The sequence below is a fragment of the Hypomesus transpacificus genome, chromosome 17 (genome assembly GCF_021917145.1).
Source record: "Hypomesus transpacificus isolate Combined female chromosome 17, fHypTra1, whole genome shotgun sequence".
NCBI lineage: Eukaryota > Metazoa > Chordata > Actinopteri > Osmeriformes > Osmeridae > Hypomesus > Hypomesus transpacificus.
In genome coordinates, this window is record NC_061076.1 from 4,807,114 (window position 1) to 4,822,024 (window position 14,911).

At 47.6% G+C, this 14,911-nt stretch overlaps 2 protein-coding genes across 2 annotated transcripts; one reads left to right on the plus strand and one right to left on the minus strand.

Moving 5' to 3' along the window:
- Positions 1–250: 250 nt before the first annotated feature.
- On the minus strand, positions 251–9,335 carry ccnf (cyclin F). The gene is made up of 17 exons (XM_047039006.1): positions 9,060–9,335; positions 8,087–8,241; positions 7,720–7,826; positions 7,543–7,610; positions 7,207–7,403; positions 6,700–6,753; positions 6,195–6,299; positions 5,808–5,885; positions 5,085–5,239; positions 4,590–4,754; positions 4,359–4,482; positions 4,052–4,232; positions 3,575–3,662; positions 3,090–3,189; positions 2,823–2,956; positions 2,502–2,680; positions 251–2,011 (listed from the first exon to the last, which is right to left on the minus strand). The coding sequence occupies exons 1-17, from the start codon at positions 9,073–9,075 to the stop codon at positions 1,551–1,553; spliced, it is 2,367 nt and encodes a 788-aa protein (XP_046894962.1). The 5' UTR covers positions 9,076–9,335; the 3' UTR covers positions 251–1,550.
- Positions 9,336–10,053: 718 nt separating this feature from the next.
- nubp1 (nucleotide binding protein 1 (MinD homolog, E. coli)) lies at positions 10,054–14,566 on the plus strand. The gene is made up of 10 exons (XM_047038187.1): positions 10,054–10,161; positions 10,650–10,754; positions 11,066–11,199; positions 12,189–12,257; positions 12,377–12,409; positions 12,507–12,597; positions 12,680–12,834; positions 13,060–13,170; positions 13,320–13,506; positions 13,985–14,566. The coding sequence occupies exons 1-10, from the start codon at positions 10,101–10,103 to the stop codon at positions 14,035–14,037; spliced, it is 999 nt and encodes a 332-aa protein (XP_046894143.1). The 5' UTR covers positions 10,054–10,100; the 3' UTR covers positions 14,038–14,566.
- Positions 14,567–14,911: the final 345 nt, after the last annotated feature.

Genomic DNA, 14,911 nt, shown 5'->3' on the forward strand with positions numbered 1-14,911 from the left:
CGTATTAATTAGAATGTATGGGTTTTTACTTTATGTTCTGTGTAAAAAAGTAAATTAGAGGGCTGAGAAATTCGAAGTCCTTTGTCATGTTTTAATAAAAAAAATTATACATTCAGACATTTAAAATAGACATGTAAAAAGTACATTTAAACATTTTTGTAGACACTTTACTGGACTATTTGGAATTCAGCAATAACAATTTCAAGTAAAGGCAGCTTGTCACAGTCTTTTCTTTCTGAAACATTTACTGTACATATTTACATATTACCAGACAGTAGGTGTGTCAGAACATTTACAAAAGTATTTACAGTCAGTCTCAAAACATCAACCGACGTGTGTCAGCTGTGTCTAGAGTTGCTGTAAATCTACAGTACTTTTAAACTCTTATCAAGCAACATTTCGCCTTTAGTGTGTCAACCTCCATTTCTCCAACAGAAGCCAAAGCAACTCCACTTGATAATACATATAATAGTAGTTGATTGTTCGAGCGTGAGCAAATGTTGCCATTAAACATTTAAATTCAGTAGAGTTTGCTCTGCTTCGATGACAACAAAAGTGTTGGACTCAATTTAAGATGGACCCAAGGGAGGAAGGGTGAGCAACGCGTTGCTCCTTATTGTGACAACATGTTTCACAGACTAAACAATAAACACTTAACATCTCAGGCTTCACATCTCTAAAACATTCAGCTGACAATGCTTATTAATGGTTTATAAAAGCTGTTTAGTGTCAAACAAGAGTTCAACTAAAAATGAACATGATGTATCTGTAAGGGCACTTTGTATACTTACCAAACTGTAAGTAATACATATACATCAATACATGACATACATCCTACCACGGCTCAATGTATTCAGTCTTTTACTCAACTGACACATATCTGACCCATGGAAAGTTCCATGGAGTACCTTTGGCTTGTGTACAGTTCGATGAAATGGGAAAAATCTGTTAACAGAAACTGAAAATCACACTTTTAGCCAGAGAAAAAAAACTGTAACCTGAACTACAGAATGGTCTTTTTCTTTGGACAAAAAGGTGAAGCGAACCCTGAAGAACAGTGCATATCAAGAACCTTTCTTATTGAGGAATAGTGATGTGGTTCTTATAACATCGTCATGTTACTAATAACTTAGAACATGTCCAGAGGTTTCCTTTACAGAGGTCACTGAATTATCATGAGATACAAAATAGCTGCTCGTTTCAAAGGTTAGCGTACAGCAAGATGAACTGCAATGTAACAGTGTCAAGTCCAGTGGTTTCAATACTGAGAAATCCATGAAAGTTATTGAACTATGGGGAGATAGACAGACACGCACACAAGAGGCTGTCAACATGTTCCACGTAAAACTAAAATAACACAACAAAATCATAAGGCATGGGTCTGGTTCATATGACCGCCTTTGTTCTTTTTTTCCCTTTCGTTAAAGCTCCCCGGTTCGTGGTGGTCCAGAGGGTGAGGCCAGGTCAGCTGACATCAGTGCAGGACACTGACTGACTGACGTCCGGGAGACATCCAGTCTGTTCTTCACTCCATGCCAGCCAGCCAGCACTTATAGGCTCAGAAACCCAACACTGGCAGCATACACCTCCACATCTTCATCGTCCTCCTCCTCCTCCTCTTCTTTCTCCATCTCTCCTCCGCTGTGGGCGGCCGCATTCTTCCTCTTCACCTGCCGGCGGGCGGCACACCTGGGCCTCTGCATCGGCACCAGCAGACGGAAGCCCGGCACGGCGTGGGCGGAGGCCGAGTGGGAGGCGGGGGGCACGGCCGTGAAGGTGCAGGGCATCAGCGTGGAGGTGGAGGGGCTGGTGCTCTGGACGGACGAGTATCCAGAGCTGGGCTCGCTGGTGAAGACGAGGGGCTCCCGGGGTCTCCTCCTGGCGCTACACTGGCCCTCCGCCGCCTTTTGTTGGCCGTCCTGGCAGAAGCTGTCCTCGTCGCTGGAGAGGGCACGGCAGCGGTGCTCCCTCTCCGCTGGCTCCGTCTCCAGGTGGAGGGCCACGGCTGAAGCTGAGAGGGGGCAGGAAACAGGAAGTTCACGGTTAACAAAAAGAGGGTTCCGACCAACCAAATCCTGTTACTGTCCATCTGCTGTGCTTTCTACTTGTACTATTTGTACGTCGCTTCGGATAAAGACTTTGTTGGTTCTGTGCATCATCGCTGGATGTATTTACATTTTATCCATTTAGCAGACGCTTTTTTCCATAGCTTAGGAAGAGGCCATTGATTGATTTTGCTATTTTGCAAGGCCCTGACGCATCGGCCCGGGGTCGATTTCGGCTTGGGCCTTTACTGCATGTCTTCCCTTATCTCGCCCCTACATTCCCTGTCTACCTCTTCTACTCTCACATTCCAATACATATGTGTCATATACCAAAATGATATCTTTAAGTTAGATCTACTACTTAACTTATCACAGTGGCTCAGATCAGGACTAAAAGGCATCTAGTCGATGACCATGAAACAGAGGCATCGCTCCCTTCTCTACGCCTCCACTTACTCTCTGCGTCTTTCTCTCCCTCGCTCTCCTCCTCCTGGTCGCCCTCGTAGCCCGAACAGGAAGTATCCAGGCTCCAGTCCAGGATGTCGCCGACCAGCGTCTCCTCCTGATTGGACAGCTCGGCTGTGGGCGTGGCCACAAAGCTGCCTCGGTGGGCCTGCAGGCAGTCCTCTCGTCTCCTAGGGAAACAAAAACGGCAAACCGGTGAGTGCGGCGTTCCCAGAGCTGGCGCGGCTGTCGTCCAGAAAACCCCAGGAGTGTGACTGTGTACGTGTGTGTGTGTGCGCTTGCACTCGTGCAGGTGTGAGCCACCAGCCCCACCTCTTGCTGTGGCTGGCCGGTGAGGAGAGGAAGGTGTAGGCTTCAGCCAGCTGGGCCGTGGGGCTGGGGGGGAGCAGCTGAGGCTCCCCCTCCGGGACCTCCAGGATCTGACACAGCTCCTTGAAGTCGATGACCTGGAGGGGACCACGGGGGGGGGCAGAGATGAGGCGCTAGCCCAGCTGAACATGGTGGATACCGTTCCTTTTGTTATGGTAACCGAAAGCAGTCGCCAGGGTTAGGCCTCATCATGTAGCGTGTGTGTCTCACCTTCTCTTTGCTGATGTGCTGGTAGGCCTCATCCTCAAAGCGCTGCTTCACCCCTGTGAGAGAAACGTGTCGGTAGTCTTTAGGGATATCCTCACTGAAGCTGAAACACAGAGATGGACAGAGGAAGGGCCGGGGAGAAGAAAAAAGAAAGAGAAAGAAAGAAAGAGTTGAGATTTAAATCCACCCTGCCATTTCAGTTATTGTCAATCTTAAAAGTAATTATTGTGGCTCGTCTATTTGGCAATGGGACTAGGCCCATAGATGCAGTCGTCGATCTGGTCTGACTCACCCTGCAGCATGCTTCTGACTTACCCCCTCCAACACACACACCAGATCCACCTCCACATCACACACCCACACCCCCACACACACGCCCGCTTCCCACAGTGCTGTTTAGAGTCTCTAGTTTACTACACATATGTGTGTGCCGGACGCCTATTTCTATCGATCCTCTTATTGGTGTTAACCACACAAACCATGTTTACCATTTGACGTAAAGCATCACAGTCCACAGCACCAGGTACTGCTTGGAGAAGCCCGTGTAGTCAGCCAACTGGCTGGGCCAGAGGGGAGCTGTGGACAGAGGGATGGAGGGAGAGTGAGAGGGATGGAGGGAGGGAGAGTGAGAGGGATGGATGGAGGGAGGGAGAGTGAGAGGGATGGAGGGATGGAGGGAGGGAGAGTGAGAGGGATGGAGGGAGGGAGAGTGAGAGGGATGGAGGGAGGGAGAGTGAGAGGGATGGAGGGAGGGAGAGTGAGAGGGATGGAGGGAGGGAGAGTGAGAGGGATGGAGGGAGGGAGAGTGAGAGGGATGGAGGGAGGGAGAGTGAGAGGGATGGAGGGATGGAGAGTGAGAGGGGGGAGAAAGGTCAGGCTAGGGTCAAATATGCTCCGCTGCATCTTCCTCGTGCACTCGTATAACGGTGTGTGTTAGCATATGCGAGCGCCTTGCCGGCGCGTACCGTAGTGGTGCATGGCCCGCGTGAGGAGCAGTGCGGCGCAGGCCAGCGTGGCGTGCCGCGCCGTGCCCAGCGAGGAGTAGAGCAGCGACAGCTCGCAGATGTAGCTGAACAGGTGGAGGCTGCGGCGCTCCATGGGCAGCAAGGACATCAGCACCTCCCCGTAGTCCAGCAGGGTGGGGCTCTGAGGGGGCACGTCACCTCAGTTCAGACAGGCACGCCGACACGCGTTTGGAGCGCAATGGCCGTCATGTACAAAAGGACGTTTTGGATTGATTGCGAAACATGTGCGCGCTCTCCGTCCGCTCACCCTGATCTTGCCCTCCAGGACGGACACCACCTCCCCCATCATGCGGACCAGGTCCTCGTACTTGTAGGTGTTGTCCGTGAGCCACACCGCCTCGCGGATGGTCAGGATGTCCTTGCTGACGTACCTGGAGACGCGGCAAAACCACAAGGTTCAGAGAGAGGCCGACGGGAGGACGAGGAAGGTGGAGGAAGACGCCCAATCGTGGACGGGGGGCGGCGCCTGGGGCCTCACCGCGTGCACACCACCATGCAGGCGATGCCCAGCAGCTGGAGGCGGGCCTTGGGCACCGAGCGCAGCGCCAGGTAGCGGTCCACGCAGCTCACGGTCACGTGCAGCGTGAGGCTGGAGAAGTCCTTCATGGTGGTCACCTCCACCAGCCAGTCCACCAGGATGTACCTGGACACGCACACAGAGAGACAGAGACGTCACACGCTGTCCCACAGAGAAACGGGAGACGATGGAGAGGGTATGCTCGCGTGTTCCCCTGTGAGGTGTAGTGCAAAACTCAGTGGTGAAAGACTATCTACTTCTTGCCGTGCCGTTCTGAAACAGCCTTCCAAAAAGGGAGGGTAATGCTCATCTCTTATCCACAATAAAGTAACTCGAGCACTCTGCCACAACAACAAACCGTGCGTAGCGGATGACAGTGGTAACGAGTCCGGTTCGTCAAGGGAACGCTCAAAGCCCAACGCTAAACCGCTGAGAGTTGTGCGACGCCGGGCCTACCTCATGGTGTCCTTGATGCCTGGCCGGAGGCTCTCGTCGCTGCCGTGGCGAGGGGTTTGGGGGCTGGTGTGGAAGAGCTGGGCCACCAGGTCAGCACAGGCCCGGGCCTCCAGGCCCAGCGGGTTCCCACTGCTGCACACCTTGGCCAGAGACAGCTGCCAGAGAGGGGAGGGGACGGGCAAGGAAGAAGGGGTTGAAAGAAAGGGAGATGGATAGATGATAGGAAGTGACAGAAAGGGGGAGAGAGAGAGAGATCACGGTCATGTCAATGACAGCCAGCTAGACAGGCCAAGTTTGACGCCCCTTTGTACCAGCTGTGCCAAAACACACTAATTTGTCTATCAAATCTAGTAGGATTATCTCTCTCAATATTGTCAATATTAGGGAAATATTGTGGAAAAGATAACGTCCAGACGAAACAATAACTTGACTCTTGATAATAGCCTTTTCAAAGGCAGCTGTCATAGCCGACAGACAACCACTCCCCCCTACCCTGCGCACAGGCAATGAAGACTGACAAGGATGCCATTATAAAACGACTATAAATAACTCGGGGACAAAACACTGAGAGTGAAGTCAATCGATGGAGCGAGTGGCATTGTCTGAGTGTGTGAGTCAGAGGGGAAGAGGAGACCAAGTCCCTTCATGTCATGCTTTTAGAGAAGGCAACCTTAGATGATTGGCAAGGAGTCCCTGAGGGTTTGTATACACACACACACACACCTGTGCTTCCCAGCATCCTTTGGCTGCGTAGTCCCTGAGGGTTCGTACACACTGGAGGTACCTGCCTGGGTCTGATGACTGGGGAGTGAACAGTCAGTGACAGAGAGACAGTAAGAGAGACAGAGAGAGAGAGGAATGGTGGTTAATGGTGGATTTCATATCAAAAACACACACATGAAGTGAATTGCAACCAAAATGATTTGTTCTATAATCCGTCGTGAGCAGTGCCTTTCGTTGAGGGACAGACAATAATGTAATGTCTGTCCCCCTGTCCCTTGTATGTCCCTCTAATGAAAAAAAACCTGTCATTCTTGTTGGGGTTATACATCTCGGGTGTATGACCTCTGCCCGTGGACCCTGCTCACAGTGAGCCCAGGCTGTACTCACTGCAGACTTGCGGTTGTGCTCCCACAGCATGTAGGAGCTCTGCAGACAGCCTGCCTGGGAAGACTCCTCCAGCATGGGCAGGGCCTCCGCCTGCCTGTCAGCCTCCTGGAACACACACACACACAGCCAGCGGTGAAACTCCACCCTTACACACGGTCGTCTTCGAACTGAAAGTAGCATGTTCATTAATGTGATAGGCACACGCTGATATGCAAACGTGTTGTGAAATGTCTTTTTAATGGGGATATGGGCAAGAGAAACACTACATCACGCGGTAGTTGAGCAGTTGGTCCACTATCAGGACCGGAAGGTTATCCAACATTAATCCAGCCTGCTTATACAGACGACTAATCAAACTGCTTAGGGTAACAATCGGATCACAGGCTAATTGAAACTAGTGTTTCAACCCCAACCAAACACAAAAGAAGGGGGAAAGGGGGGGTACTTGAGTGTGAAACTGTGTCCCATCTCTCACTGTGTGCCAATCTCGGTCTCCCATACTCACATCAAAGAGCTGCAGAACCCTGGCCAGACAATGCAGCAAAGGCCCCTTCTTCTCCTACACAGAAAAAAATAAAGACAAGACACATGGATGAAACAAAGCCTTAAATTGTGACTCTGGCAGCTAATAACACACACGTAACTGATGATCCCCAAAATGGCCAGTCTGGTAGATTAGATGTTCTTGCTGCTCTGACAGCAAAACTGAATTGAGGCCTGCTTGTCTGGCCATTAACAGTGAAACCTAGACAAGCAGGATCCTTTGCTTTCTCTGCTGTCATTACCTCCCCAGGCACATGTCAGACATCCCTCTCTCAAAACCACATTGGAGGGCAAACTTTGAAAACCCATCTTAACCAGACATCAGCCACGATGATTAGTATGCAAAGAAAGACTTTTAAACCCTCCCCTGAAATAATAAAAAGCCAAAAGTAAGGACAGTGTGAAGGCTTTCATCCCTGTCTGCCTGTCAGCGTTCCTTGCTCGCCCCTGAGCTCTGTCCACGACTTACCACGTTGGTTTCACATTCGGCCTTGAGCCGGTCAAACACCACGGCCTTACAGCAGCTACCGGTGGGGGACCAGGGAGGACGGATGAAGAGCCAGACGAAGGGGTCTGCCGTGGGCGGGCGCAGGCTCTCTGCCAGGCTGAAGAAGCGGGACGCCTTCCTCCCACACCGGTCAGCCCGGCCCTCGTCACACAGCAACGCTAGGAGGAGGGGAAGAGGTGAAGGAGGGGTACACGCGTCGCCGGGGAGGTCAACCTACTCCTCTTTGGTCCACCCCCAGAGCATGGGATGATGGGAGTCCTTGAACAGTACTCAGAAAGAGGGTGAAGTTTGACTTACGTCCTTCGTTGTACAGATAGGCGATCCCCAACTTCACAGCGGCTTCAAAGTTCCCTTTCTCGGCAGCCCTGAACAGAAGAGAAGGGATTGATTGTGGCCTTTAGTTTTCAGAGTGGAAGGGATACAGGTATGGAGAGTTGGGGGTGTTCGCACGAGTAGGAGATATGGGACACCGACCTTTCAAAGAGCCAGACTGTTGTGGGGGAGGGCCAGGTATCCCTGAAACTGACCCGGGCCCAAACACTGGAGTGGCTATCGATGATGTCACGGAGCTGAGAGTGCACCTGTGAGGAAACAAATGTCACTTAGTCTTAGCAGTTTTAATCATGCAGTGTTCCCGGGGTCTGAATTTGCAGGACTTAAGGCCTGCTGTGTGTACTTGAATATGTGTCTGCCAATCAGTTTGTTTGGTTACAAGATGTGCAGCACACATTCATGGAGATGATGTTGCCTTGTGTACCGACAAGGAAATGCAAGTGTGTGTAACAGTGTGAGTGTTGGGGTGTGAATTTGAGACCAGGAGTGTGTGTGTGTGTTTGCTTACAGCTCTGACAGCCAACAGGTCTTCAGCAGAGAGACACTGGAGCACACATAGGAGAACCTCTTCAGGGAGGGACAGTAGGGTCAGGACAGGGGCACGCTTACGGACCCGCTTCCGCACAGGAACGGAGAAGCATTTGGAACAATGACAGTGTAGTGCTGTGAAGAAGAAAGTTAAATAAGTTCAATTAGAAAACATGCAGGGCAGTGGTATGTCCAAGAGGGAAATACACGGTCTCCTTTGACACACTTTGAAAGTCATCTCCATAGGAGCTTACTGACTTGTTTATTCAAGAGTGGTTGTATACTTCGCGTCTTGGTGTAGGACTGTGGTTGTAATTGTCACGTAAATGTTAGCTGCCAAATTGGTGCCCTGTTTGAAGGCTCAACAAAATGAGAAGTAGGCTAGCTTGGTAGCTAAGTAATACAATACAAGTACAATCCATTTGAATAGTAAGGTTGTGTTGGTACATTGAAAAGTAAAACCAGGTATTAATAATAAAACGTTACCACATTACATATTATAAATATAATAAAGGAAATGTTAAGTCATATCGCTAGCTAGCTACATTGTATTAGAGGGGTAGGACATGATCCAACTTGGACTGACCGCCCAATTTTCCCTCCTCAGAAACCCAGGTACTTTTTTTTAAAGAAATTTGAATCGAACAAAATAAAAATTACATGCATACACAAATACACGGAGTATTACAAAACTGGGTGAATCTAAAGCAAGGTTGGTGAACATTTTAACCTAATGCTCCTACTTCTGGTTAACTCGATAAAACAGTTAGCTCTAACTCGCTTGCATACAGTCAAGACATCAAGCTGTGAGGACTAGCATTAGTGGTAGAAAAAAAGGTCAATCAGATCAATGTTTTCAGATTTAGTACTAAGATTTTAACGCCACTGTATAAATATAACACTTGCTAACCTTATATATACAAATACATTTGGTAATTTAAAAATAAACTTACCACCGCCCGCTTTCATTTCCAGTGGCAAATCACTCCAAGTACAGGCTAAGCTAAGACGCTAACTAATTTAATGCAAAGGTAACTTTCGTCTGTCCGAATACTAGCATGAACAGATATTATTTAAATGATGCTAATACTGTGGTCCTGTACTTTACCAACAAATGTCCTTTTATTTTGATACCGCTGTGCCAATATTGCTGACTAGCTTCCTGAGATGTTGTGAAGTTGTTAATCAGGCTACAATTCAAATCCATGTATGCATCTGTACTAAAGATCCTCCCCAAATTCATTTAGCACCGCCCGCGCGCTGAGTTTAAACATCAACTTCAATATAATTGGTCTCGAAGGGATACGCCCAACCAGTTGAGGATTGGACGAGACGTATCTACGACGTTTTAATTGGGTTAGTTTCATCAAACAAATTACATATTTCTGATAGGACGAGAAAAAGCCTTTTCGAACTACGCGCTCCCAAATATATGTATACCATTGGTTCAAATGGTTACAAAAAACAGAATAGATAAATTGGTCACGCCTCTTAGGTTGTTTTCTGGGATGTGTAGTCGATCTTGCATAGGCCTACTTCTTTTTAAATGCACTTTGTTAAAGAGACATTAACCAGAAAATGAAGAAATCTTTAATAGAGGCAGATTTCATATAATAAATGTACGCATATAGGCTATACATGGCGGCATTAAGACGCAATTTTGACCTGTGTTCTTGTCATACAAAAAATTGCTCTATCGACATTCGACAAATAATGTTCTCATATATTTATTACTGAAGACTGCTATACGTACATTAATACGCATTTAGACCATGCAATGTAGGCCAATGTTGGCTAATGTTGGAAAGTAGCCTACGTGACAGAGCTACACTGGTATTGTCTAAAAAGGTTTTTGGCTTCTAAATATGTAATTTCTTTGTACAAGATAGACTACCTCGTTAGACTTTAAACTTTAAACGATTACGGACAACAGGCAGGGACATACTGTGTGCGTATGCGGAACCTTAAATCGCGAAGAAGTTCTAGGGGGACAGATGACAGCAGTAGCAACTAACAAAGTAAAGATGTCAGACGTACCAAATGATGCTCCTCAACGTGAGTGTCTAAAGAGGGGTTTCGCTCCCCAGCTATTTTATACGTATTTACATTTGTAGTACCCACATATTGTATTCTTGCTGTGCGGTGAATATCAAGAAGTAACTCCTTTAATGACCGACCTACGAAGTTAGCAAGCTATGCTAGCATGGCTAGGGAGACGCTAAGTGTCATTAGATAAGAAAAAGTTGCAACACAGGTCATAGTGCTTGAATGCTAGTAAACAAAACAAGTTTCACATGTAGCTGTTAGTCTCAATAACTGTCAATAAACCCCAATTAAAATCATTACAAGTAGGGCAGCCAGAGCCAGGTGGACTAGCTATAACAACTACTGCTAAGTAATATGCTGATACTGAAGTTGGATCATTGGAATAACGACTGGGTATAGCATTGAACAGTTCGCAAAGGGACTTTAAAGATGGATAGGGGAGATGCAGAGCTTGAAAGGCATACATAATGATACCCTGTACTGCTTGTCTTGATCAGACTGCCCTGGGACCAGCAGTGAGCAGGCTGGGAAGACTTCAGCATGCCAGGGTTGTCCCAACCAGAACGTGTGTGCAACAGGAGCCTCCAAAGCTCCAGATCCTGGTAGGTAATGGCAGGACCAGTACCATCACTTAGGCTAATGGCCAATATTAGGACACAGACAGACCAGTCTGAAATACACATGTCACTTATTTTGTCAGAGAGGAGGAGGCCGTTAAACTCAACAGTAACTGTATTGTATTGCTTTAACTGTATACAGTAATATGACTTCTGAGGGTTTGTCATTCACCCGTCATGTCTCTCTTCCTTACTCTTGTGTGTCTTCTCTCTCTCTCTCTCTCTCTCTCTCTCTCTCTCTTGATCTTTTCCTTCTCCCTGTGTGTCTCTCCTCTCTGTGTGTTTCTCTCCTTCAGCTATAGCGGAGATAGCAGTGAAGATGGCGACCGTGAAGCACAAGATCCTGGTCCTGTCAGGGAAAGGAGGTGTGGGGAAGAGTACCTTCAGCGCACACCTGGCCCACGCTCTAGCCAGTGACGGCACTAAGGAGGTATGTGGCGCCACCATTGGTTGAAGGGGAAGGGAAGGGCCAGGCCTATTTCACAGATCCAATGCGTACATACACACACACACACACAAACACATCCTCCACTCCACATGTCGCCACACAAGGCTGCCGTCCATCTGAGTTCCCATCCATCACATTCCCCCTCTCCCTCACTTCTGATGGCAGTAGAAGCCTGATAGGGCTGCAGCCAAGTCTCCGTCAGTCTCGGCTGTCTCTTGTGTGTGGAAAACAATGCCCTCTTGTGTTCACAAGGCAGACTGCAGCTCAGCAAGACTTGCATAAAACGGCCCCTCTGTGATGACAGAACTGATGATCAGTGAACACATGGGTGGCGCGAAGAAGGGGCTAGCAGGTGCTTCAGCACCCCCAAGAAAGACCAAAGCACCCCGATAGCACCCCCAAAAATATTGCTCATTTATTAATAGTTTTTAATTTATATATAACATATTGCGCAGCTCCCCCTGTCAATAATCTAGCACCCACTCAGGACTTACATAAAACATTTTCTGCCGCCGCCCCTGAGTGAACATGATCAGTGTTGTTTATGCTTTTGTCGATGACTTGCATGGGATGTTCCTGATTTTGTAGACAAAGATCCTGTTCCTGATTTTGTATACAAAGATATCAAACCTCGTGTAGGTGTGCATCCTTCCTGAAATTGAATGAGTGTTGATTAATAATGAGAACATTTTAATGAACAACTTGTATATCAAGATATACATATTTTCACCTGAGTGATTTCACTCACGCCCAGTTCCTCAATATTAGCACACACCAAAAAAATCCAACCACGGGTTTGGCGGTGTGGTTGATTGAAAGCACAATACAGCATGTATAATCTGCTCATCTAATGCTTTGTTTCACAAAGGGTCATGTTTATAGAGCTGACTGTGATGTACACAGAGTTAAGGGTTAGGATTAGTGTTGTTAACCCTGACACATGCTACTGTCAAACTGATCCGTGTGTGCAGGTGGCTCTTCTGGATGTGGACATCTGTGGTCCATCCATCCCCAGGATCATGGGGCTGGAGGGGGAACAGGTAAGTCACCGCAGATCAGACTCCTCCTGCTTTGATTATGTTCATGGTGGTTGGTCGTCTATGGAAATGAAGTATTTCGTTTTGCATTTGTGTGTATGTGTGTGCCTGTCTGTCTGTAGGTCCATCAGAGTGGCTCTGGCTGGTCTCCTGTGGTGAGTCTGACCCTCTCAACACAAATTTCCCCGTTACATGTATAATATTCCCAACATGTATGTTAAATGAGGCCTGACTTGTGTGTGTGTGTTACAGTATGTAGAGGATAACCTCGCTGTCATGTCCATTGGCTTCCTGCTGAGCAGTCCTGATGATGCTGTGATCTGGAGAGGCCCCAAGAAGAATGGTAAGTTTGTGTGTCTTAGATGAGCTTTGTTTGGGCAGATTTAATGACTACATTTAATATGGCAGGCCTCTGTTTCTGTCAGGCATGATCAAGCAGTTCCTGCGGGATGTTGATTGGGGGGAGCTGGACTACCTCATTGTGGACACGCCCCCCGGCACGTCCGATGAACACCTCTCCATCGTCCAGTACCTCAGCTCCGCCCACATCGACGGAGCCGTCATCATCACAACCCCACAGGTAACCATACCGGCCATGACTACCTCACACATGCTGTAGAAGCTCAGGGCACAACCTGAGTCTGAGACGGAGGAAACTGTCTGTGTAGACGTCTGGCTGTGGTGGAGAACCACAGGTCCTACTTCCTACACTTGTTTACAACACAACAGGTCCTTTCAGGCCACGGGAACTGAACTATAACTCCTCCTCCTCACCCCCCCCCCCCCCCCACACACACACACACAGGAAGTATCTCTACAGGACGTGAGGAAGGAGATCCGTTTTTGCCAGAAAGTGAAGCTGCCTATCATCGGAGTGGTGGAGAACATGAGTGGATTTGTCTGTCCAAAATGCAAAGTAAAATCCAACACACACACATATACACACAGCACTTTTTAGGAGGCACAATGCCCTGTGCCCCCTACCCCCTAACCCTCACTTCCCAACCCCATCTTCCCTTGACCTTTGCCCATCCCCCTTGTCCCACCCCGCACCCACCTTTCCAGAACACGTCGCAGATCTTTCCCCCTACCACCGGGGGCGCTGAGCAGATGTGCGAGGAGCTGAATCTGCCCCTGCTGGGCCGCGTGCCTCTGGACCCCAGGATTGGCAGGAGCTGTGACGAGGGCAAGTCCTTCCTCTCTGAGGTACCTGACTCACCTGCTGCTGCTGCCTACCACAGCATAGTACAAAGTGAGTACACAGGCACGCATACAGGAGTATGAACACGTGCATCCAGACACACACACACACACGCGCGCATGCAGGGATATGCACTGACGTGCATCCACGCACAGTTCCTATGAAGAGTACAGAAATTGCTGACTTGACATTTGTGAATAAATGGCATTCTATTTTATAGATTAAATGGAATGAAAGAAGAAGTGTTGGGCAGATAGAGGAAGCATGTAAACATGATTCAGAAATGTTCAATACAGGGGAAGTTTTTCTCTTTTTGCATTTAGAAGGGAAAAGTAATAGCAATGATATTTGGATGTGGGCGGTCCAAAAACACATTCCCACACTGACAAATGAGTACAAATGGAAAAATGTGTTGACGTGCATTCAAAACAGCAACTATTTAAATGCATATGTAAATAATGTACGTGCGCGCACAAGCGCACACGTTGTCCACATGTTCCATCTTCAACACATATATCATCTTGCTCAGGTATCAAGGATTACTGCTCCAACCGTGCGACAGAGGAGGAGAGTGCTGGCTAGAAGCCAGTCTGGAGGCAGCCATGTTGGTCAAGTAGGGACAGATCCTATGACTGGGGCTTCTGATGGTGATTCCAAGACATGGCATCTAAAGACCACAACAGATTCACTATTTATATATAAACTTCAACTTAAACGTCATTATATACACTGGACCACATCATGTAGACACAGTGCTCCGCTCAGTATCTAGAGCCTACCATCTCTGTTATACACTTGCAGTATTTGGATCCAACCATCTCTATCTTAAACCCACCATATCTAGATCCTTCTTCAGCTTGCAAGGTAACCGACTACAGACAAGGTTTCTCTCTGCGGCACAGTTTTGATTTAGATCCTTAAGGGTTTGTTGACAAAGGCTTTTGATTGGTCAATTCCATTCATTATGTTCAACTGATCATTAAAACAGCATATCCCATGTTTGAGATTAAATATTTGTTAGAGATGTGTCAATCAATTCCAACTGTATATATTTTTCGAAATTTGTTATTTTAATACTGTGCTGATTTATGATGCATTAAATAAATAATACAATGGACTTCCTTGGTGTCTGCTGACTATTTTACATGCAATGTCTCCATCTCTAACCACATATGTAGGAGGTACCAAACGAAATAAGAATAGAAGCCATAGATGCCAAAAAAGGCAAGTTATTTTATTCAGCTCAGCCCTGTGATCTGATGATCCAGACAAGTCTGTTTGTTTACTGAGTAAAAAAAAGTGAAGTGAAAAAAAATTGCATTATAGGCAAACTCCATTCGCTTCCTCCCTGGTACAATAGAAAGCACATGTGAAACTAGTTTCCTCTGCCTTACATTAGCAACCACGGAGGCTGTTTCACACCGGACAGACGGCTTACTTTACAGCAGTGTGGCAG